General features: G+C 37.4%; 1 protein-coding gene across 1 annotated transcript in view; it reads right to left on the bottom strand.

The window, feature by feature from the left end:
- The window catches only part of UTRN (utrophin), a 604,813-nt gene that overhangs the window by 442,258 nt on the left and 137,808 nt on the right, over positions 1-24,747 (bottom strand). Inside the window, exons 4-10 of the mRNA XM_017849334.1 lie at positions 13,362-13,454; positions 11,706-11,783; positions 11,253-11,345; positions 8,887-9,059; positions 6,414-6,529; positions 5,560-5,720; positions 681-884 (exon numbers count right to left, since the gene is read on the bottom strand). Coding sequence (XP_017704823.1) covers positions 681-884; positions 5,560-5,720; positions 6,414-6,529; positions 8,887-9,059; positions 11,253-11,345; positions 11,706-11,783; positions 13,362-13,454 — 918 coding nt within the window. The remainder of the gene's footprint in view (positions 1-680; positions 885-5,559; positions 5,721-6,413; positions 6,530-8,886; positions 9,060-11,252; positions 11,346-11,705; positions 11,784-13,361; positions 13,455-24,747) is intronic.

The following is a 24,747-nucleotide window of genomic DNA, read 5'->3' as shown; positions in this document are numbered from 1 at the left end:
AAGATAAATTAAAAAAAAAAAAAAAAAAAAAAAAAAAAAATATATATATATATATATATACATACACACACAAAATAAAATACCATACTCACCCAAAAGGAAATGTTTAAGAGATATTACCACTTATATTTTTTCTATCGAAAACAACAAATAAGATCTGTCAATTAACATACAAAAGAAAAATTTAACCAAAAGAAATCTCCATATAGTGAAATTCACTATGCTGCAATATAGTATGTCCTCAAAGGAGCAGGAAACTGTTAAGATATAAACAAATACAGGAACCCTGGGTATGACATTTGTCTAATCATGCAATTAAAAAGAATAATCGTTTCCTAGGGAACACTCAGATCTTAAAGATTTGGTGTACTGGTTCACTCCTTCGCTTTTGAAATATAACAATGCACTTCAGAACTGAGCAGTACTATGCAATGATTTTCATCAGTGGCTCTCCAAAACATACAAGGAGACTGAAATCTAAAATCTAATTCTGAGGCACAGTTTAATCACCCATACCAATTATGTAACAAAGCACTATTTAAATATCACAGTTCCTGAAATAAACCATTGACCTTTCCAAAGAACAGAATTCGGTAGATAACGAATAGGAGAGTAGAGTCCCTAATTAAGACTCAGGTCCCGTGGGGGACACACCCTGCTAAGAAACTACAGATATTTACTTCATGGGTTGCAAACTGGTCTTTGACTTCTTCAACATCATCAGAAATATCATCCTGCTCCTGGAAAGTGTCCTCGGCAGAAAGCAACCAGGTCAGCACTTCCTCCAACGCTATCTGATAGCTGTCCAGATCCACGTCAACTTCAGTGACAGTGCTGGGGGTCTCAGCTCGGGGAATCTCATGCTCCTCCTCGGGCGCTGTACTCTGTAAAACAAAGCCAAGAAAACCCACACTTACCATGAAAGCAAGAGGTGTTCAGCAAACTCACACTGTATGGCAAACCCAAAGTAGACACCACTCTCTTAGGCACTAATCCAATTCTCAGGAGCCAGATGGGCACAGCCATGAATGAGTCAGAAGCATTGAGTAAGTGCACTAGGGTAGCAAAGAGTATAAAAGCAGCATGCACTCATGAATTCTGTACTCAAGGAGATTCTAATATAGTCAGGGACAGAGAACCTACATGAATCACTTCTGAACAGAAATTAAAAAACAGCTATTAGAAAAGTTGTAAATGCCATGGTCCCAACAAGGCATGATAATTTGAGTTCACAAAGGCTAAAACAGTCAGGAAAGTTTCATAGAGGAGCTACAGCATGTTGGGCCTTTTCTGTAATTTAAAGAAAAAGAAAGGTGGGACTTCTGCTTTGACCCTTAGGTAAATTGTTTTTGCTGAACTGCATTCTATCATTGCATTTTAGACACTAAAAGACAGCCACACAGGCTGTTGTACTGATTGTATTTTTCTTAGGCAATTGCCCTCTGGTTTATTTGATGGTCTTTTAGGGCTCATGGAATAAATTTCTTTCAACCTCTTTCTAAACAACTGAGTATTTCCTTATATACTTTAAGAGCTTATAACCAAATTGACTCTCCCTAGTTATTTTATTCCCTTTCAGAGCAAGACTTCTTTAAGAAGTCTTAAATTCTTAAAGAAGAAAACTTGCCTACATTCTGTCTCTACTTTATCAACTCTCACGCATAATTTTTAAGTAGAATATTTCAAACGTACAGAAATGTATAGAGAACAACACAAAAAATGCTCAGGTATTTAACAGCTACGGTTTGTTAACATTCCCTCTAACTTCAACTTGCTATTTGCCCCATGACTCAACTGAAAAGGCTTTTGCCAATGTCACCAATAACCTTCCCATTGCCAAACTGACCTTTCCAGCATCATCTTCACGGTGACCATATAATTAACCAACAAACTAATTTTTGATGATAACTATGCTCGAACAACAAATCTAAATCAGAACCGCCCAAGAAAGCCCAGAGAGCTGGCCACCCACGTTCCTTGCTTCAGCCCTCAGTAGCATTCCTCAAGGCTGAGCAACCTCAGCTTCCGGAAGCTTCTTTCCCTGCTTCTGCGACACTGCCCTGGTTTCTTGCTGGTTCAACAGCAGCTGCTGACTCATAAGTGATGAATCTCCCCCAAATAAAGTCCTGGGCTCTTTTTTCTCCCCTCTCTATACTCTGAGTAATCTCATCTACTCTTATTGGATTTAAAGAACCATCTAGAACCACCTAGGAGTCTGGATTCCAAACTCTCATATCCCACTAATCTTCATATCTCTACTTCAATGCCTCCTAGGAATATTAAACCATGTTCATATTCAAACCTTTCACTTTATTCCAATTGTTCCTCCTCAGGCTTCTCCATCTCAGAAGATGGCTCCTCCCTACAACTAGGTACTCCAGCTACAAACCTGGGAGCCAGTCCGGATTCTCTCCTTCACCTTCCACATTTAATATGTAAGTAATTCTGACCTTCCTTCAAAACTTATCTCAAATCCATCCAGACCCTTCCCTTTCCACAACCACCTACATCCATCTTTTGAACCGGGATACCTGCTAACAAGTGCCTTTACTTTACTGTTTTCCCCCACCCAACACTCTCACCTTCATAATCCACAGTCCTTTTCTCACACAGCAGCCAGAATGATCTTTCAAAAATGTAATCCCATCATAAGACGCACCTGCTGAAAACCTTTCGCTGGCTTTCCCAATGCTCTTAAGATATAATTTAAAATTTTTAACACAGTTTACAAAAATACTGTGATAGCAAGAAACCAAGACAGAGAGACAGAAAGAGAGAGACAGACAGAGAGTTGTATTTTGATAGATTAATCAGAAAAGACTTCTCTGAAAAGGCTCCATTTAAACTGAGGAAAAATGTACAGCCTGCCATATAATGGTGGGTGGAGAAGCATTTAACAGATGGGAACCTGCATGAACAAGAATCTTGGGGAAAAAGTGGAAAAAGTCCACTCTAACTGCAGGGCAGAGTAGCAGAGGTAGGCCACATCTTGTAAACTATAGGAGAAAATGAAGTCTTTAATTAGTATGAAGGCTAGAATAGAATGAAAACACACACAAAAGACATTTTGGAGGAAGACTTGAAGAATCCAGGAAACTGAATATATGAGTTAAGAAATGAGCCAATCAGCACAGAGTTGAAACCATGGATAATTGAAAGACAGATGGTGCCAAAGACAGAGAAAGAAAAATGAGTTAAGTTATGGACCAAAAATCCTAAAACTGCAGAATTAAAATAACCCCTGGAGATCATTTAGCTACAAACTTCTATACTAAAATAAGAATATCTAAGAACCAGGAAAGTTAGTGACCAGCCAAAGGTCACTGAGAGAGGCACCAGTATCCATGAGGTCGAGAAGGAAGGCATTATCTAAACACAAATGTTCAAATGGTATTAATTCAAACACATGAGGAAACTTTCAACTGACAGATATTTAAAGAGTGAAGGAATTATTCACTGACCACCAGCGTATGTTTGTAGAAAGAACGGGGCAGAAGAAGTCTGGCTATTAGGAGAGTAGTGGACAGCAAGCTATGCCAGAGAGATGATTAAAACTTGATCAGGGCTGGACGCAGTGGCTCACGCCTGTAATCCCAGCACTTTGGGAGGCCGAGACGGGCGGATCACGAGGTCAGGAGATCGAGACCATCCTGGCTAACACGGTGAAACCCCGTCTCCACTAAAAAAAAAAAAAACACAAAAAGCTAGCTGGGCGAGGTGGCGGGCGCCTGTAGTCCCAGCTACTCCGAAGGCTGAGGTAGGAGAATGGCGTGAACCCGGGAGGCGGAGCTTGCAGTGAGCTGAGATCCGGCCACTGCACTCCAGCCTGGGCGACAGAGCGAGACTTCGTCTCAAAAAAAAAAAAAAAACTTGATCACATTTTAATTTTCAATTAACGTAATTCAGCCTCTAAGGCACTAATGAAAGCTTGCAAATGAAGACGTTAGTGTTAATACACTTGCACTTAATGAAATAGCAAATGTTTTCTGAAGTTCTTATCATGCCACCCTGAGCCCTAAACATAAGTGATTATTTTATCTGCACATAATGAAAAGTAAATGAAGTCTCCCTCCTTTTTAAGAGAGAAGGTCCTTAACTATAAGAGCTAAATATCTCCACCTTCTAACAAAATGCAATAAGGAAATGAATCTAAAACCCCAAAACAAACCCAGAAGATCATCTGAGCCAACTAAAAAGGTCATCATTAATGTAGAATAGTAACTACACTTGTAGAGGCAAACGCTTCCTAGCACTTTTTTTCAATTATAGTAAGTTAGGAATTTTCGTCAGCATCATTTGATATTCATTTCAAAAGAGTGGGTTCACAATCAGGCCTCATTTCTCAATCTTTTCTTTGCAATAAATGTTTTTTCTTTTTCTATAAATCACTCTATTTTTGAAATGGGGAAAATAAAAGGATTGGTACATACTACCCAAATAAAATTTAAAATAATAAGTAAATTCTCTGAATCTCAGAGGAAGGAAAAGGATGCTGTGTCAATTCAAGACTAGTATCATAATATGGGAATTAAATAATTTTTTAAAGAAATCCGTTAAATGAGAATGCCAAAACAAATCAAGAAAAAAAACGATAGTAATGATAGCTGTTGCTTGTTGAGTGCTTATCAATGTCATTTTAGACACTTTGAATTCATTATCTTTATGAAGTAGGTGGTTTTAACCACATTTTGCAGACAAAACTGTGATTGAGAGTTTAAGTAACAACCCAAAACAAGTAGCAACAGGATTAATTTAAGGTCTGGAGCCCAAGCTTGCTTCCTCTCTGAAATGTATTTCTTATAATTTTGAAATCTACATGTATGTCTTGGTTGCTTGGTCTCTAGAATATTGAACCAAGTGACTACTAAGGTCCAACTCTTAAGACTCTCTCATCTTACAAATTACAAGGACTGGTTGGACTAAAACAGAATGAGATTAAATATGGATTCATTCAAACAGTATAACTAAGTAAGAAAATAAATTATGATTTTATTTCTCTCTTTAAAAATTCATTTATATCCTGATGAATGAAATCATCACAATCCCTTCATGAAAAGCTCACCAGTAGTTTACCATACATTACTGCTCCTAAAGGAAAGGGAAAATAAGGCTTACATTTTGATAGCCCTTGTGAGATATATAATGGAAAAAAAAATCTTTTTTTCAATGGTGAAAAAAGAAAGACAATTAGTACTTAGAACAAAACCTAGGCTGATATGAGAAAAACCATCCCTAGCACTTGACAGAAATAAAAGCTGGCAACCAGATGATGTAAAAACATAGATTCTCAGCATGTCATGCAGCAGCATGATCAACAGTCCAGTTTTTCTGGGTGAAATAAGGTATTTTGCTTCTTAATAAAGTCCATTGAATTATGGTTTTTCTATTACATGAATGTGACAGAATGCTAACTGCTAAACTGAACTTCTTATGCAAATGTAAGCTGAGAAACCAAGATGTTCTCAGTCAAGAAAAAAACCCTCTGAAAGTGTTTTTATCTAGTGCCTAGGAGAAAACAAATATGGCAAGCCAAACACTTTAATAAAATGTTATCTGTACCTGTATATTAATTGCTTCTTCCTCACATTCTTTCTTATATTTCCTTGGGAGTGTCTCTACCTCACGGATGGCATCTATGGTGACTTGCTGAGGTAGCACCTCAAACAAAGATGTTAAATACATAATTATGGATTTCTTGTCAGGAAACTGAACGGCAACATCTAAAAGTGGAAGAATATAAGAACCAGCTTAAATTAGGTGTCCAAAATATGTGAATTGCTCAATATTAGATATAAAATAACTCTCCTTAGTACCCATAAACAATACCTAATACATAATCTTTGCAATACCACAGCTCAGTACATTGCCACTTCAAAATATATGAGACAAAGGCAAAAGGGATTACTTATTTTTGTTCAGTATATCATTTTTTAAAGTCTTCCCTAAAAGCTTCCCCAAAATGGCCAAAGATAAGCTACCATATGTTACCATTTAAGATAAAGATACAGACTTTATTCATACTATGAAAATAAGTCTAGAATTCAATCCTGCAACATTTATAACTAAAGTCTTTACATCACATGTAAGAAGCTCACATAAAAACACTTTTTAAAGGACTAACCAGATACGGAATTTATCTAATAATTGCATTTTCTTAAAACTTTAATTCTTACTTAATTTAGATTAACTATTGTCCAGTGCTGTAGTTAAATTTCTACCTAAAGGATCCTACAAATTGCTAAGTACAAAAGTATTAATAACTGTCCATAATAAAATGACTTGCACCTATACTCCAAAAAGGAAAAGGTTCTTCAAGTCTCATAATTCATTTTTAAAAGGACAAAGAGACACTGCTTTTCAAGAATGCAAAACTGTAAAGTAAATCAAGGTTGAAATTAAACACTGAACAATACCTTCAGGATCTAACAGCTTTTCAATTCCCAAATAAGTTTGAGCCTTGCTGAAGGCATGTTCAAGTCTCTCAATTGGTGACATTTTGATAACTTTATCCCAGCTGAAGAGATCAGGTCTGAAAACCATGCAAATAAAATGCAATGAAGATGAAATATGTGGAAACAAAGTAGGCATTGTTATACTATAATACATTTTAGTTTTAGATTATTTTATTTGTGAGGATTTTTTGAGTTTATTTTATATTCCACAGACTTGTCAAATACATACTTGAAATTAATTCACAAATATGAAAATAACAGATAATACTTTCCAAGGATCTTGTATTAGCTAAATAGGACTGCTATTTTCTGTGGTAACCATTAAGACTAGAAGTAGTATGTAATATTTCCCAAAGAGTAGAAGAAAAGGGTTAGGGGGAACCTACCGATACAAAAAGAGACAAGAAAGTAAAAAACACACACACACAGAGAAAAGATAAGACAAATGAGCAGCTCACACTATGTTGTAAAAATGAACCTAAATATATAAATTATCACAATCAATGTTAGTGGACTAAATTCTTCAATTAAAAGATCAAGATTAGCAGAACACAAAATGCAGCTCTAATCTGTTCTCAGGATATTCCTAAAACAAAATTCTTGGAAGAGTTTCCCTCCAGTGCCCCGCTTCCATGCTACTATATTGTCTAGTACTGTATTTCATTTCTATCTTGGTTTTCTTTTAATCCCACAAATTGGACATTATTGTTGCTTTGACTTATCCAAAAGTTCATCATTTTCTTTATTCTGTGTCTGTTCTTGCATGTTAGACCCACCCACCTTCTGAGATGCACTTCCCCCACTTCCCTCCCTGAATTCATCTCCCATTACTCCCCCAACTCAGGTCACTGCAGTCACTGGCCTCTCTTATCCCAGGTGCCTCCTCTGCTCTTGTCTGATGTATTTTTCTTCAGTGTGTGTACTATTTCTATATACTACACAACTTTATTATTGTCTATCTCCCTCTGTTGGAACATAAGCTCAAGGAGAACTAAGACTTTTGCCTGTTTTGTTCTCTGCTGTATACCCTGTGTCTAACACGTAAAAGGCACTCCACACATATTTGTTGAATCAATTAATTAATAAATTGAAAGGCATATTGGCTAAAACTCTACACTTTCTTGATAAAATCCCTTAACCAAGTAGAAACCTAGGGCAACCTTCTTAAACTGACAAAGGAGGAGTGGATGAATACTGGCAGGGAGGGATTCTTTAACCTCATAAAAGTGTACCCAAAAGCTACAAAAAACATCGTTCTTATGGTAAAACACTAAAAACACTCCTTTTGTTATCAACAACAAAAATTCTACCCACTATCACCAATTCAAATCAACACTGCATTGAAGGACAAGGCACAATAGAGAACAAAAAAAAAAAGAGAAGAAATAAAAGAATCATAATTCTAGGACATTCTAATGCCTCCTCCCCCAAAAAACCTACAATCTACAGAAACAAACTTACTAAAATGTGTAAGAACTGATTAAATTTCCAGATACAAGATGTAGAAATGTCTATTGCACTTTTATATACCAGCAAAAAAACATAGAGGAAATGAAACTTGAGAAAAGTAATCATTTACAATAACAATAAAACATAACAAATTTTGCCTTTGGCATTTCAATCCCTGATTCATGTAGAAATTATTATTTTTTTTTCAGTGTGGTGAAGTAAAGATCCAATGCATTTATTTATATATGGGTAATCAATTGTCCAAACCATCTATTAATCTGCAATGTCAGCTCAAGCATATATCAGATTTTCCTGTGTAATGGTGCCATTTCTGAGTTCTTAATTTTATTAGGTTGAACCATAGGAAAACACCACTCTTATACAGCAAAAACAGTCACATAGGCCATTTCATATGGTTCAGCTTACATTGGTATGTATATTGATAGTACTGCATAGTCTTAATTAATATAGCTTCATACTTTCTTTTTGGAAAGTATTTCAGCCTGGTTCTTCTTCAGAAGTCTACTGGCTATTCTTGGGCCTCGTCTTTTATATAATTAGAATCTGTTCACAAGTTTCATTAAAGACAATTTGGCTACTTTTAATTTTAATTGGGAAGGCACTGAATTTACAGAGTTTTACTTTTGGTATGAGAAGAAAAGCTAACACAATTTTTTGTATACATTATCAGTTAGCGCTGAATGACTAGGGTTGAACTATGTGAGTTATTTCATATTTTTTAAATTCATAAATATGCAGGAGAAACTATGGACCTTGTATTGTGGCATTTAAGTCCTAAGGAAATAAAGACTTGATGGGTAGTTTTCTTCCATGATATTTCTTTTCTTAAGGTTTTGGTAGAACATGTGCAGAAAGGAGAGCGGTGGGACTGGAGAAGGGGCTTCAGGGAGTAGTGGTGGCAGCAAAGGGGCAGAGAGGAAACACGAATTTGTAAAGCCCACTTCTAGATAGAGTAATGTCTCACTTATGTTGGTGGAGGACAGCATTAAAGGCGAGTCCATCTGTCCAGCTGGTGGTGAAGTTGAGGACGTTGACTTGGCTGTAGGGCCTGGTGGTCTGACGTACCCAGCTGAGCAGGATCTTTTCACTGTTGGTCTGCTGCAGGTCCGACATGACATCCTTCATGACATCTTTCACCTATGTAAGAGAAACCAGACCTGTCTATAACTAATACTTCAATCGTTTACTTCTATTTAATTCAATGAAGTCTTTGAAAAAGCGATATTGCACTAATTAACCATTACGGATCAGGTAAGTGGCATTCATTTTACTTCAGATTTTTCTGTAGACACTGGAGCAATAAATGTTAACAGTGATTATTTCGGGGGACAAAATTTGGGGTGATTTTTACCTCACTTTTATACATTACTGTGTTTTCTATATCTTAAGCCACACTTATACTATGTTTGGTTACAATGAACACTACTTTCATAGTCATAGAAAGTCATAGTTTAACTCTATGTGTTTACAAAGACCTTTTCAATTTAAAAAAGTTTATTTTCTACAAAAATTAGAAAGGAAAAACTTTTGAGTACCTACAAAATAAAGTATCTTTCCTGATTGTAATCACAGTTATACTCTAGAACTAACATTTTAAATTATTATTATGTTTCAAGAAAGTGCTCAAAGAATGACACAGATCTATCTAAGGGACACAGGAGCCAATTTAAGGGGCTCACACTGGCCAAATCTAGGATGACTTGAACACTCAAATGAGTACTAGTAAAAGATTATAAACCTATGCAAATGTCCATGAATCTATACTGATATATAAATGACTAAATGAATGGAGAGAGAGATAAGATAGAGAAACAAGAAATAAGGGGAAGCTCTTCCTTACAAGTAGAAAGCCAACTAATATAGAAGGAATCATGAAATTAGAAAATCATGATCCATCAAGTATCATAATAATAGCTGGTCCAGGCAAAAAGTATGAATGGGTGCTAAAACTAATGAATAAAACTTTGATAAAAACTAAATATTTATACAGTCTCAAAGTATATCCCCACTCGATACTTTTAATAACAAAGGGTAGTCAAATTACGGGGAAGAAACTTGGTAAATACCACCTTAGCCAAACAATCAAAGTTAACACTGCCAGAAAAAGAACTAACGGACATCACCTATCTCCGATATGATGCACTAAGAAGAACTCATGTCACTTTTGTGACGTCCCTGCCAAAAGTGAACGACCTGAACTTAATCATAAGGAAACCTCAGCCAAGCCCAAGCCCACCTAGAGAGATATTCTACAAAATAACTGGCCAGTACTCTTCAAAAATATCAATATCATGAAATACAAAGACTCAAAAACTTCCAGATTAAGGAGGACTAAAGAGACATGAAAAATAAATGTAATGCATGATCTCAGATTTTCTTTCACTACTAAGGATATTACTGGGACAACTGACAAAATCTTAAGATCTGTAGATTACATAATTGTATTATTTCAATGTTATTTTCTTGATTTTAATAATTGTATATTAAGTTTTCATATTTAGTAATCAATGATTGGCATTTTAAATTTCAGTATTTCACATTTCATATTATTATACCAGTATGCTATTGTGTTTACATATGAGAGTTCTTGTTTTTAGGAGAATGTCATGGTTTTAGAAAATACACACTAAATATTTTAGGCAGATAGGGAGAGAGTACAAATGCAATATAGACATTTAGGAAATGTGAGTGAAAGGTACTTGGGAATTCTTTGAACTATTCCTGCAACTTTTCTGGACATGAAATTATGTCAAATTTTTAAAATTTAACATAAGAAAGGTACGTACTTTTTTTCCTAGGCCACAAAAAAAGGGCATTTGTCAGCCTCTTCCATTGAAAATTGTTATGAGTTGAATTATGTTCTCTAAAATTAATATGTTGAGTACTTCAGAGAGGGGCTGTATTTGGAAGTAAGGTAATTGCAGATGTCACTAGTTAGAATGAGGTCATACAGGAGTAAGGTGGGCCCTAAATCCAATATGACTGATGTCTTTACAAAAACAGGAAATTTGACACAGGTATGCACACATAGAGAACACCATGGCAACACTGGAGCTATCTTATCACAGGCCAAGGAACCGCAAAGATTGCAGACAAACCACCAGAATTTGGGGTCAAGGCATGGATCAGAGTCTCCCTCAGAGACCTCAGAAAAAACCAACCCTGCTGATGCCTTGATTTTGGACTTCCAGCCTCCAGAACTGGGAGACAACACATTTCTGTTATTCAAACCAACCAGCTTGTGGTACTTGGTTACGGCAGCCCTAAGAAACCAAATGACAAACAATACATTTTCCATCTCTATTTAAAAGTGATTGGAAATTTCCCCACCTGCCAGTGCAAAATGATGCTCCAAAGTAAACCCAAAGTCAGTTTGTGATTTCCATCCACAATGTCAGTTCCCCCTATATTCACTAATTCCACCTATTAAGAAAAAAAATAAAATAAAATAAATAAACCACTTTTAAGACAATTTATTCACAGAACTCTAGGTTTTCATTTTAGCACATTTGGACAGCAGTATAAGTGAGAGATAAGAGAAATTTCATTTTAGAGAATCAGGTGAACCTAAATCTCAAAATGTATTATTTATACCACAGATCAACATAGCCATCAGAAAAAGCACATGACTGTTTCTTCACTCATAGAAAAAGTTCAATATTTCTCATACGAAAAAATGTTTGCAAGAATCAGTGGATGCCAATGCATCAAGCAGTTGGCGAGTTTCACAATAAATAATGCTGATGGCAGCACAGACCCCCAAAACTCACATTACAAGCTTACATTGTTCCGATGTAAAACCTGCAGCACTCTGTTGACGTTATTTAAGGCATGTACCCTTGTGGAACCACGTTCCTTTGGCTGGAAAATAAAACACAAAAGCAAGTAAAACCGATTGTCCCTCCATATGTCTGACAAACACTAACATTGAGATATACACAGAAGAGCAGCTCAGCATGCAGGGCCCCTCAGAGGCAGGAGCTGTGGCTGAGGTCTCAGGTTACCACCCTGGAAGCTGGTGTTTACAGTATGCAAATCCCTCAACTAACAACATCTTAAGATACCAGTTCCCTAACTTGCAAGCACATTGTCCTAGGCAGCTTCATGAAAACACCAATCCCTCAGTCCAACCCCAACTCCAAAGAGTGTGGCTTAATGGGTCTAAGGTGTGGTCTGGACTTGGGATTTTTAAAAGATTGCCTATAGTTCTAATGTGCAGACAAGTTTGGAAAACAGTGCTCTATGAACAAAGCTTCCTTTCTCTCAATTGGTATGGCTGCAGAAGGATTTTAGAGAAGCTGTGGCCTCTTTATTCTGCACAGATGTGAACAGAGCAAGGAGGATTCAGAGGCACCATCCCCAGGCTCCAGGTAGCATTACAAGAGCCCTTGGAAGGCAGGGAATCCCCACCTGGGGAAAGATAACCTATGCAGCTTCTTTCTACTTCACTGGCCAGAGAACCTTATCTGAGAGAGGGATCAGCCTGTCTAACAGTTATCTACCCACCACCTGGAGGGCAAAGGGAGAGAATGACACCCCACACTTCTGCAAGAAAGAAATTCATCTTCAGGAGTGCATCTGTCTGTCCTGTGTTAGTACCTCTACCTCTAGAGTTAACATTTGTACCCATAAATGCATCCTCTTCATTGGCAGTTTTTTCTGCATGACTATGGAGTATTCTACACATAAAATAATAGAGGTGTATTTAAAAAATAAATAAACAAAATACAATCCTGAAAATCTGAATAAAAAATGGACGTCATAGTTTTAACAACTTTTGTGTTTTTTTGGAGATGGAGCCTCGCTCTGTTACCCAGGCTGGAGTGCAGTGGCGCAATCTCGGCTCACTGCAAGCTCCGCCTCCCGGGTTCAAGCAATTCTCCTGGCCTCAGTCTCCCGAATACCTGGAATTACAGATGCATGCCGCCACGCCCAGCTAATTTTTTGTATTTTAGTAGAGACGGGGTTTCACTGCGCTGCCCAGGCTGGTCTCGAACTGCTAAGCTCAGGCAATCTGCCCGCCTCGGCCTCCCAAAGTGCTAGGATTACAGGCGTGAGCTACTGCACCCAGTCTGAACAACTGTTTTAAAAAAATATTTAACATTTAAATGTGTTTGTCTCCAGACTCTGCTGTTCAAAACATTCTGTCCTCTCTAGAAATCCATTCTTTTTTGTAATTTTTCTCACCCTGGGCTGTCTCAGAGCAATAAACATTTAAGGTAATTTTATCTTCAATAAAAACAGAGCCCTCAGAAGAACCGAAATGTTCTTGCATCAAAGCACTCATTAAAACGCTTCGTTAAAAATGTTCCCAATTTCAGCCTTTACATTTGAACGTAAAGTAAAATGGATACTTTCACTTTAATGGGTACCCACAGTGGGTCATCAAGTATCAGTAATGACTGGAGACTCCATTGTTTACAAAGATGACTTGCTCACCAGTGATGTTCCTGTGAGGCCTTCTAGAAGATCCAATAGCTTCCTTCCATCTTTGAGGTCTGTGAACATATCATTGATTGGTGGTTTCCCACTCTGTAAAAGAAAAACACAAATAAAGTATGGGATATGCCAACAGCAGAAACTCCACATATACCTGCAAATAAATGAGTGGCTTCATTTTTTGCTCAATTAAAATGTTGTGAATGATCTGCAGACTATCCAAATTTGTCTCTCATAGAAAGAACAAGTACAAATACAGAAATTTTCAAATCTCATAAAGAATATTTTAAGCTGAAATAAATTACACTTTTCCTTATAAAGAAAGCAAATCAAGTTGCTGTTAACATTGATAGGCCTTCGGGCATCATGGTTCATGCCTGTAATTTCAGCACTTGGGAGGCCGAGGCGAGCTCAGGAGTTTTAAGACCAGCCTGGCCAACATGGTGAAACCTCATCTCTAGTAAAAATACAAAAATTAGCCGGGAGTGGTGGTAGGCAACTGTAATCCCAACTACTTGGGAGGCTGACACAGGAGAATTGCTTGAACCCAGGAGGTGAAGGTTGCAGTGAGCCAAGATTGCACCACTGCACTCCAGCCTGGGCAACATAGCAAGACTCCATCTCAAAAAAAAAAAAAAAAAAAAAAAAACCTACAAAGTCTGGACATAATTTCACACAAATATACAGTAAAGTGTTAGACAGAACAATGAACGACAACAAAATAATAGACCTTGAGTATGATATATGTTCCTGAGAAAGCAATGATAAGGAGATGCATTAAAAATGTAAATGAGCCTACAACATCCGGGTGCAGAGGCCAAAAAAAAGTATGAGGATTGTCACTTCATCACTGCATTTCACATCACAGTGTGACAATGTCTTCCAGCATTTCCATTATGGGAGCATGTGATTTGGTAATCAATTTCAGGGCTGAGGTGTTCAGTCTGTACTTCTGGTTATTAATTTATTAACACTTAAGGCACTTTGGGCTTAACAATTAAATACTTTTTATGCTTAAAACTAGTACTACTCCAAGATTTTGTCGGTTGAAGCTTACAGAATTCCTAAACTCTTGTCCCTGATAAATAGCCTCAACTCCCACAGATAATCCTGCTCTAGTGTGTGATGCCAGAAAATTCCACTCCATTCACTGTAAGTTTGGTAGATCCTTGCCTGTCTGTGACACGATGGGTTATTGTGCAATGGGGCGATCTCTGCATAGAAAATCAGGAAGCCTCGGCTTTAAGTCCAGTTTGACCATTAACTACTTGGTGAACCTGGCTCAGCTACCTAACCTTTTAAATCGAAAGTCACTGTAAAGATCAAATAATATAACATTGTAAGAAAATGCACTGAAAACTATAGAGTACAATTTAATATTTAATAAATATTGTATGATCTTGTATCACATTACTGCCTCGTATAATAAAATCTCCACAGAGATTAACAGTTCCACTTCCCGTCAATAATAGAAATTTTTTAATGAATACTTCTTTTATCTTCTTCATTTCTCACTTTAAAAAATAAATACGTATCATTTATATGAAGCAAAACTTTACCCTGAGTTTGAAGTGGAGGAGGGGAAAGAAGGAGCCATTCTGAAGTTTCCTAAAATTTGGCATTACTCCTTCCTTCCTCCCCTCGTGATTCCTTATCTGTTTTATTGTATGTGTGTGTTTTGTGTGTGCGTGCGCGCGTGGTGTGCGCATGCATGACTGAAGAGACCTGAATTGCAAAGATGAATAAAGATTCCACATTTCTGCACACTCAACAGCTTACCATTCAGTGGAAGAGATATTCTTTTTTAGAAAATAATAATTACAGTGCGATGTGTAAGGTCTGGAATAGAGAAGTGTGCCAGTGCTATAGGAGCACAGAGGAGAGAGAGACCCCAAGAGCACTGCAAGCCAGGGAGTGGGCAAAGGCTCAGACAGGAGTTGACCCTTGAACTAGACTTGATTTAGTTTTTTACAAGGCATAATTTACTTATCTTTTAAAATATTTAGATTCAGGGAGTTCATATGCAGGTTTGTTACATGGGTATGTTGTGTGATGCTGAGGTTTGGGTCTCGAATGATCCCACTGCCCAAGTAGTGAACATAGTACCCAAGAGGTAGTTTTTCAACCCTTGTTCCCCTCCCTCCCTTTATCTGTTTTTAAATAAGTATTAGGTATAGTCAATTCATAATTTTTAGCATGTGCCTTCTTCATTGTTCATATACTCCAGATGAGGCAAAGTGCAGTAAAGTTTTCACCACAGAATCAGTAAAGAATACACTGCTACTTATTCATATCTGAAACAAAGCTGCTTTTCTATTCCCAGCTGCCTTTTTCACAGACAGCAACGGATTCAGGGTCAAAGAGATTTTCTCCATCAATCAAAATAACACAGAGATGTGCAAGATGTAGGAACCACTTTCCAGAGGCAGAGCTCCAGGCAGCCAGGCAAGGGGTAATGTCTCCCTGAGGGGAAAGTCCCCTGAGGACTTGCTACCCACTGTCAGTAAAAGCAATGGGCAGAAGTGGCCTTCATCACCTGCCTACGTCTAATCCCCTCCCCACCCAACCAGAAGTACAGTTCTGCCAAAATAGCCAACAAATAAACCAAATTCACTTTCAGTCTAGGCATAGCAAACAAATATTCCATACAGGTAACAGCACAATGGGAGAACAAATGGGGTATATAAGGCATAGAAAGGGATCTTAGAAATACTGATGATGGCAAGGGCAACCTAATATAACACCTGGGCATCCTGTAACCTTTCTCAAATCCACTCTCCACTTTCCAAAAAATAATATAATACAAAACAACTGGCTGGGCGCAGTGGCTCATGCCTGTAATCCTAGCACTTTGGGAGGCTGAGGCGAGAGGATCACTTGAGCAGGAATTTAAGACCAGCCTGGCCAACATGGCAAAACACCATCTCTACTAAAAATACAAAAACTGGCTGGGCGTGGTGGTGCACACCTGTAATCCCAGCTACTTGAGAGACTGAGGCAGGAAAATTGCTTGAACCCAGGAGACAGACTGCAGTGAGCCGAGATAATGTCACTGCACTACAACCTAGGCAACACAGCAAGACTGTATCTCAAAAAAACAAACAACACAAAAAAAGCATTATATAAAGGAAATATAAATATTTATTCATATTACAAATAATTATGGATGTCCATCAATGACCTCATCTGTAAACAAGAGGCCTCTTATTGGCCATAGAATTTTGGGCCAGCTACTTGGCCTTTCTGCATCTATTTGTTTACCTGTTAAAAACTAAGATGACACATGTTCATTAAATGGTTGATGTGACTATATCACAAGCATAACTTTAGTGTTTTCTATTGGCAGAAAAGTGTAATAAAATATCAACAATATCTGAAAGGACTGAGACAACAAATAAGCACTTCTTCCTCTCAGGCAGGAGGGCAAAGCAGGCCCTGAACATGAGAGCATGGTAGTGTCAATTCACAGAGAAAGATCTCTCAAGTCTGAGGTTTCATTAATGTGTCATATGATGACCTGGAGGAATATACCTCATTCAAAAACAATTAACTACCTTTTGTTGTAAAATGAAAGCAGCCATAGACGATACATAAGCAAATACACCAATTGGAATGACTATCTTCCAATAAAGCTTTATTTGTAGACACTAAAATTTGAATTTCATATAATTTCCACATGTCACAAAATATTACTCTTCTTTTGATTTTTTGCAACAACCTAAAACTGTAAAAATCATTCTTAGCTCATAGGCCATACGGAAACAGGCAGTAGAAATATGAAATGTTCTTAGACATAATGATAGCAAGCATTCACTATGTATCAGATATGTTCTAAGAGACTTATAAAGATTTAATTGTATTATTTAGATGTATTTATTTATTTCCTTATGATAGTATTTCAAGAAAAGTAGCATCATCTTCTTCATTCTACAGGTGAAGAAACTGATGTGGAGGTGACTTAACAAATGAGAGGCAGAACCAGGATCTGATACCACAAAATCTGACTCTAAATCTATATTTTCAACATCTGTGCTATACTGCTACTAAAATTATGAAGGCACTGGAGTAGGACAGATAGAGAAGAAAATATTTTATCACTGGACTGAGATATATAGGGAAAAAAATATTTAATCACTGGGGTGGGTGGGATATATTTAGTGGCCTCCCAAAGAGAGCAACAAGATATATACTACATTTTGATGAATTCAAAATGCAGACTATTTTTTCCTAGTACACCACTTTAAAGCATGTCTGGTGCTTTGGTATCACAAGCTGTAAACTTGGGATCCACTCTGGGAAACAGCTTGGAAATGTCAGAAGTCATCTATGAATAAAAATAGAAACTGATTCATCCTGACAGTTAACCTCTTATTTCCATTTTGAAATCTTTGCAAAGACTCATTTGCAGAGACTTATCTGACAAAGAGAATACAGTTGAATAATGCATTTGGACAAATATTTAGTGAATACCTCCTTTGTGCTTGGCCCTGTGGAAATGCCAAGTTCAGGTCATTCTCCTTATTCTCAAGACAGTTTCCATAGTTTTCCAATAAATACAAAATGGTATAAATGAAGAGTCTTGAACTTGAAGGGTATATAAGCCTTGGGTCACATTTAACTTTAAAAAAATTAAACAAACACATTACATGACTCTAGATGACAGATACTACAGCCCTGGCATGGCCAGCTTTGGCTGTCCCCAAGTCTCATCTCCCCGTACCATCATCATTTGGACAAGTGAGACCAGCATTCATACTTGCAGCTGGGACACTACTGCTGCTGGATTTTAAAATGTTAGAGCGCAAAGGCAAACGATCATCACAATGCACGGGGAGAAGCCAGGGGGTCTAGCGGGGAGCAGGGGCTGCAAACAACTGCAGTGATGACACATTTGAGGGAAGCAAACCTGATGGGCCCCAGGCACATCTGGAAAATCAGCTGGCTCTGCAGGTTCAAATGGCAGCTCCTGCTCAGTTCTAGCCCAGGGTGGCCATATGGGAATTCAGGTTCACTGTGGGCAGAACTTCTCATTTTTAAAAAGAAGGTGGAAATCTGTATTTATATGTATAATCTCCTGATAACTGTAATTTCCTAAGACACTGTGCTAAACAAATAGATCTTGTCTACAGGCACACCAGGTCATAGGGTGACTGATGAGGAATTTCTGCATACAGCGTGACTACATATAGGTGAAATACAGGATTAATCAAAGAGGAATGCCTTAAGGAATTGGTCAGCTTTGGAGAAAGGCCACACACAAATATGCACATACACACACACACACTCACACATCCATGGACTATAGAATATGATTAATTGCAAAAATATCATATATCAAGAAATAATCACTCTTGCTCAGGCCAAAAACACAGGGAGTCATTCCTGATTCATTTCCTCTCACTTATTCTCCATCTCTAACCCACCCACAAGCCCTGTCCTTCCACTTCCAAAAACACATCCCAAACGTGATCACTTCTTACCACGGTCATTGTGTCAACTCTAGCCCAAACCGCCATTATCTATTGCCTGAACTCCAGCTCCAGCCAACTGATCTCTTTGTTTCTACGTAAGAGCCAGACTAATTCCAGTTTTAATGTGCAGACCACATTGTGTCATTTCCCTGATTTACCCTAATGGGAGTCCATTATAGGCAAATCCAAACCAAACTCCAAATAAAAATCTTGTGAGATCTAGTCCCACCCTCTCTCTGATCTGATACTGTATTATTCTTACCCTTCTTCAATACTCCCAAAGCACAATTATTAATATTTCTATCACAGATCATGTTTTTCAGCAACAGTAGTAGTAATAGAAAAAATCTATAAAAGATTGAATAAGGAAGTAAGATTTAGAAAGTGCAGTTTGGATTTCTTAAAAGAGTGAAATTCTAATTCTTTGTATCAATAACAAATCAGAAGCAGAATTGGGCCTCGGATTTTCCAGTAGGGAGACAGATCAGTGCCTACTTTCTGTCGTACAGTATGCAAAAACCAAGTCTGATAAAAGCAGCCCTTGACTTCATGGCACTCAGACTCCAAATACAGTCATGAGTCACTTAAGGACAGGGATACAGTCAGAGAAATGCATCCTTAGGTGATTCCATCATTGTGCAAACACCATAGAGTATATTTACACAAACTGAGATGGAATAGCCTACAACATACCTAGGCTAGATGGTATAGCATATCACTGCTAGGCTACAAACCTATAAAACATGCTACTGTACCGAATACTGTAGGCAACTGTAACACACGGTAAGTATTCATGTTTCTAAACACAGAAAAGTTACAGTAAAAATATGATATAAAAGATTTTAGGCTGGATACAGTGGCTCACCCCTGTAATCCCAGTACTTTGGGAGGCCAAGGCGGGTGGATCACCTGAGGTTGGGAGTTGGAGACCAGCCTGGCCAACATGGTGAAACCCCGTCTCTCCTAAAACATAAAAATTAGCTGGTTGTGGTGGTGCACACCTGTAATCCCAGCTACACAGGAGGCTGAGGCAGGAGAATTGCTTGAACCTGGGAGGCAGAAGTTGCAGTGAACCAAGACCGCGCCACTGCACTCCAGCATGGGCAACAGATAGAGACTCCATCTCAAAAAAAACAAAACAAAACAAAACAAAAATAGTACACCTGTATAGGACACTTAACATGAATGGCGTTTACAGGACTAGAAATTGCTCTGGGTGAGTGGTAAATGAACGTGAAGGCCTAAGACATTACTATATACTACCGTCGACCTTATAAACACTGTACACTTAGGCTACACTAAATTTATTTTTAAAATATTTTTCTTTCTTCAATAATAAACCTTAGCTTACAGTAACGTTTTACTTTATAAGCTTTTCAATTTCTTTAACTTTTGACTCTTTTATAATAACACAGCTTAAAACACAAACACATCACACATCTGTGCAAGAATATTGTTTCATTTTGTCCTTATTCTATAAGCCTTTTTCAATTTTTTAAACCTGTATTTTTTTAGTTTTTAAACTTTTTTATTAAAAACTAAGACACAAACATACACATTAGCCTAGGCCTACACAGGGTCAGGATCAGCAATATCACTGTGTTCCACCTCCAGATCTTGTCCCACTGGAAGGTCTTCAGGGGCAATAACACACATGGAGTTGTCGTCTCCTATGATACCAATGCCTTCTTCTGGGACACCTCCTGAAGGAACTGCCTGAGGCTGTTTTATAGTTAACTTTTTTTTCTTTAATGAGTAGAACGAATACCCTCTAAAATAATGGACTGGACACAGTGGCTCACACCTGCAATCCCAGCACTTTGCAGGGCCAAGGCAGGCAGATCATGAGGTCAGGAGTTCGAGACCAGCCTGCCAATATGGTGAAATCCCATCTCTACTAAAAATACAAAAATTAGCCAGGCATGGTGGCACAAGCCTATAATCCCAGCTACTCAGGAAGCTGAGGCAGAAGAATCGCTTGAACAGGGGAGGTAGAGGTTGCAGTGAGCCGTAATTGCACCACTGCACTTCAGCCTGAGCAACAGAGCAAGACTCCATCTCAAAATAAATAAATAAATAAAATAATGATAAAATTATAATAAACACATAAACCAGTAACATAGTTGTTGGTTATCACTACCAAGTATTATGTACTATACATAATTGTATGTGCTAGCTATTTCTACAACTGGCAGCATGGTAGGTTTGTTTACAACAGCATCACCACAAATACTGGATGATACGGTTTGGCTGTGTCCCCACCCAAATCTCGAATTGTAGCTCCTATAATTCTCACATGTCGTGGGAGGGACCCAGTGGGAGATAACTGAATCATGGGGGCGGGTCTTTCCTGTGCTGTTCTCATGATAGTGAACAAGTCTCATGTACGTGACTTTGCTCCTCCTTTGCTTCTCAGCATGGCCTCCCCAGCCATGTGGAACTGTGGGTCAATTAAACCACTGTCCTTTATAAATTACCCAGTCATGAGAATGTCTTTAGTAGCAGCATAAGAACAGACTAATACACTCGAGTAAATGGCATTGTGCTATGCCCTTATGACAGTTACAGCATCACTAAGTTATGGGAATTTTTCAGCTTCATTATCATCTTCTGGGACCACCATCATATATGTGGTCCATCAATGTCCAAAATATCCTTATGCAACACATGACTGTAGATATAAACAAAAAACAGTACTAACATAATATGGCAAATATGTTAAGGTGAATTTGCAAATCTAGCTTGGTACTGCCAAAATTATACAAAGAAACAGATATAGCAGGGAGACAGAATCTGTCCTATGACTTACCTAAACCCATCATAAGCAATCAAGTTATAACTGCATATAATAAAAAGAGTTGGAAGATAACAGATTTTAAATGCTTTCAAAAGTAATACGTCTAATGAGTGTCATCTTACAAACGAATAACAAATTTGAGCCCTTTGACATTGATTATTCTATTATTTATTTACACCATTTTCAAAACAGGATTTGAGACACTCTGTTTAATTCAATTACTAGTCCCATCATTTACTGTGTGTCTATGTGTGTGTGTGTGTGTGTGTGTGTGTGTATACAGTATATATATACACACAAACATACATAGTGTACATATCATAATATATTCATGCTCTCCTCAGATTAATCTCAGATTAATCTGATGCCCCTGACAGTTCAAAATGATGCCCCAGCATCTGATAACATTGTAAATTTTATGGTCTCTCTCTCCCTCCTCATCTGTTTTTTGCAAGAAGTTGGTTAATTTAAAAATTCCAATAGAAATAACTTAATTCAATATTTCTCAATCTTTTCAAATTAGAATCTTTAACTCATGAAACCCAATCTCAACACTGACACAAATGCAGCACCCTTTTACATTCTTGTAATTCTTCAATTTTATAATAATCAATAATGCATCAGTAAGCACTATGTACAACATCATCTTAGTTAATGATAATATATTTATATGATAATACATTTTTAAGCCATTATACAACAAAATGCTATGCTTTTCTCTTGGTGGTGGAATTAAAAGTAGTTTGAAAATTTTCTTTGGATTTACTCTTTTATCCAATTTTACAAAGTTTATGTATTATTGCATAAATTAAATAATAGAAGTCTCCAAAAGAATGTTGGCTCTAGTCAAGATTAAGCAAAATTATAAAATTAGGTTCATCTCAATTATAAAATGTGTACCTTAATCAATGAAATGAAGACTGTATGATATTTAGTATTTACTTTTATGATTCAACTCCATGGTAAAAGAACAAACACAGCATTGCTTTCCACAGAGAAGACTGAAAGCAAAATAAGGGCACTGAAATAATGCCTAATGAGTTCCTTCCACACCTCGACAACAGAAAACCAGTAAAATGTGCTCCAGTCACTTATACAATTAGTGAGTGCAGATCTCTCAGCCGTCCTCTTTAAGAATTCTGGGTGATCAGCACAAGTTGTTAAGAATTGAAAAAGATTCCTTTTAGAAGCTTGCTTGGAAGGAGGGAGGGAGAGAAGAGGAAGAGAGAGACAGAGACAAGAGAAACAGATGGTTGCAGATCTTCACAGAGTATGCCACATTAACCACAGAGCAATGATTTACAGTGTTTACTGTAAATGTGCAGAGAACAGTCCAAATCAGTAAATGTGCACCTACCTTCAGAACTACAAAATACTGTAGTTCTGCCAAACCAAGTAATATCTTTCAGGGAATCACAAGTCACACAGACATGTAACAGAATGTTTACCTTGATTTTGGTAAGTTACTGGTATAGTGATGATAAAATCTGGAATGATAAGGAACCAGTGTGGGGCTCAGATACCCGGCGGCCAGAGGCAGGGGCTACTAGCGTACTCCATGGACAATCAGGTGAGGTCTGGGGGCTGAATAAGCTCTGACTCCAAATTAGCAAGAAAAAAAAATGGGCTAAGGACATGAATAGACAATTCTCAAAAGAAGAGATACAAATGGCCAACAAGAATATGAAAAAATGCTCAACATCACTAATGATCAGGGATATGCAAATCAAAACCACAATGCAATACCACTTCACTCCTGCATGAATGGCCGTAAAGAAAAAATCAAAAAACAATAGAGGTTGGCAAGGATGCAGTGAAAAGGGAACTCTGCTGGAAATGTAAACTAGTACAACCACTATGGAATACAGTGTGGAGATTCCTTAAAGAAGTAAAAGTAGAACTACCATTTGATCCAGCAATCCCATTACTGGGTATCTACCCAGAGGAAAAGAAGCCATTATACAAAAAAGATGCTTGCACACACATGTTTATAGCAGCACAATTCGCAATTGCAAAAATATGGAATCAGTCCAAATGCCCATCGATCAATGAGTGAATAAAGAAATTGTGGTGCATGTGTATATATATGTGTGTGTGTATATACTATTAATACTATACACATAGTATATATACTATTATATATTATATTTATATATTATATATTAATTAATATATATTAATATATAATATTTTTGCAGTTGCTAACTGTGCTGCTATAAACATGCGTGTGCAAGCATCTTTTTTGTGTAATGGCTCCTTTTCCAAATGCCCACCTCTAATGGGCATTTGGGCGGCTCCATATTTTTGCAATTGCAAATTGTGCTGCTATAAACATGCGTGTGCAAGCATCTTTTTTATATATAATATAGATATTATTATATATTATATATATACTAATAGTATGGTATATATATAGTATATGAATAATACTATTCAGCCATTAACAAGGAATGAAATAATGGCATTTTCAGCAACCTGGATGAAACTAGAGACCATTATTCTAAGTGAAGTAACTCAGGAATGGACAACCAAACACCGTATGTTCTGACTCATAAGTGGCAGCTAAGCTGTGAGCACCCGAAGGTGTAAGAATGACACAATGGACTTTGGGGACTGGGGGTGGGAGGGGGTGGGTGGAAGTGGGGGTGAGGGATAAAATTCTATAAATTGGGTATAGTGTATACTGCTTGGGTGATGGGTGCATCAAAATCTCACCAAATCACCACTAAAGAACTTACTCATGTAACCAAACACCACCTGTTCCCCCAAAAACCTATGGAAATAAAATAAATAAATAAATAAATAGCTAGCTCTGACTCCACATGCATACCAGGCAAGGTCTGTAGGCAAACTCAGGAAACAATACAGCTTATTCCATGTATACACAACTGGCAATACAGTAGAAATGTTTGAAGAACGCAGTCTTTCAAAAGATAGGCTTCCATGAGACTAGGGTGAGGCACTGGTAATAGCACTGATTTTGATAGTGTAAAGGTAAATAAAATGAAAGTTCCTTTGTTCAATATATATAAAGGAGAGGCAACTACACTGCTCCTTCCCTTCCCTTAGGGTTCTCCTTAAAACAAATTAGACCCAATTTTTTTTTTTTATCAGGAAA

This window comes from Rhinopithecus bieti, unplaced genomic scaffold (genome assembly GCF_001698545.2).
Source record: "Rhinopithecus bieti isolate Rb0 unplaced genomic scaffold, ASM169854v2 scaffold_32264, whole genome shotgun sequence".
NCBI classification, from domain to species: Eukaryota; Metazoa; Chordata; class Mammalia; order Primates; family Cercopithecidae; genus Rhinopithecus; species Rhinopithecus bieti.
Note: the sequence above shows the minus strand (reverse complement) of the source record. Positions and strands in the feature narration are given on the sequence as shown.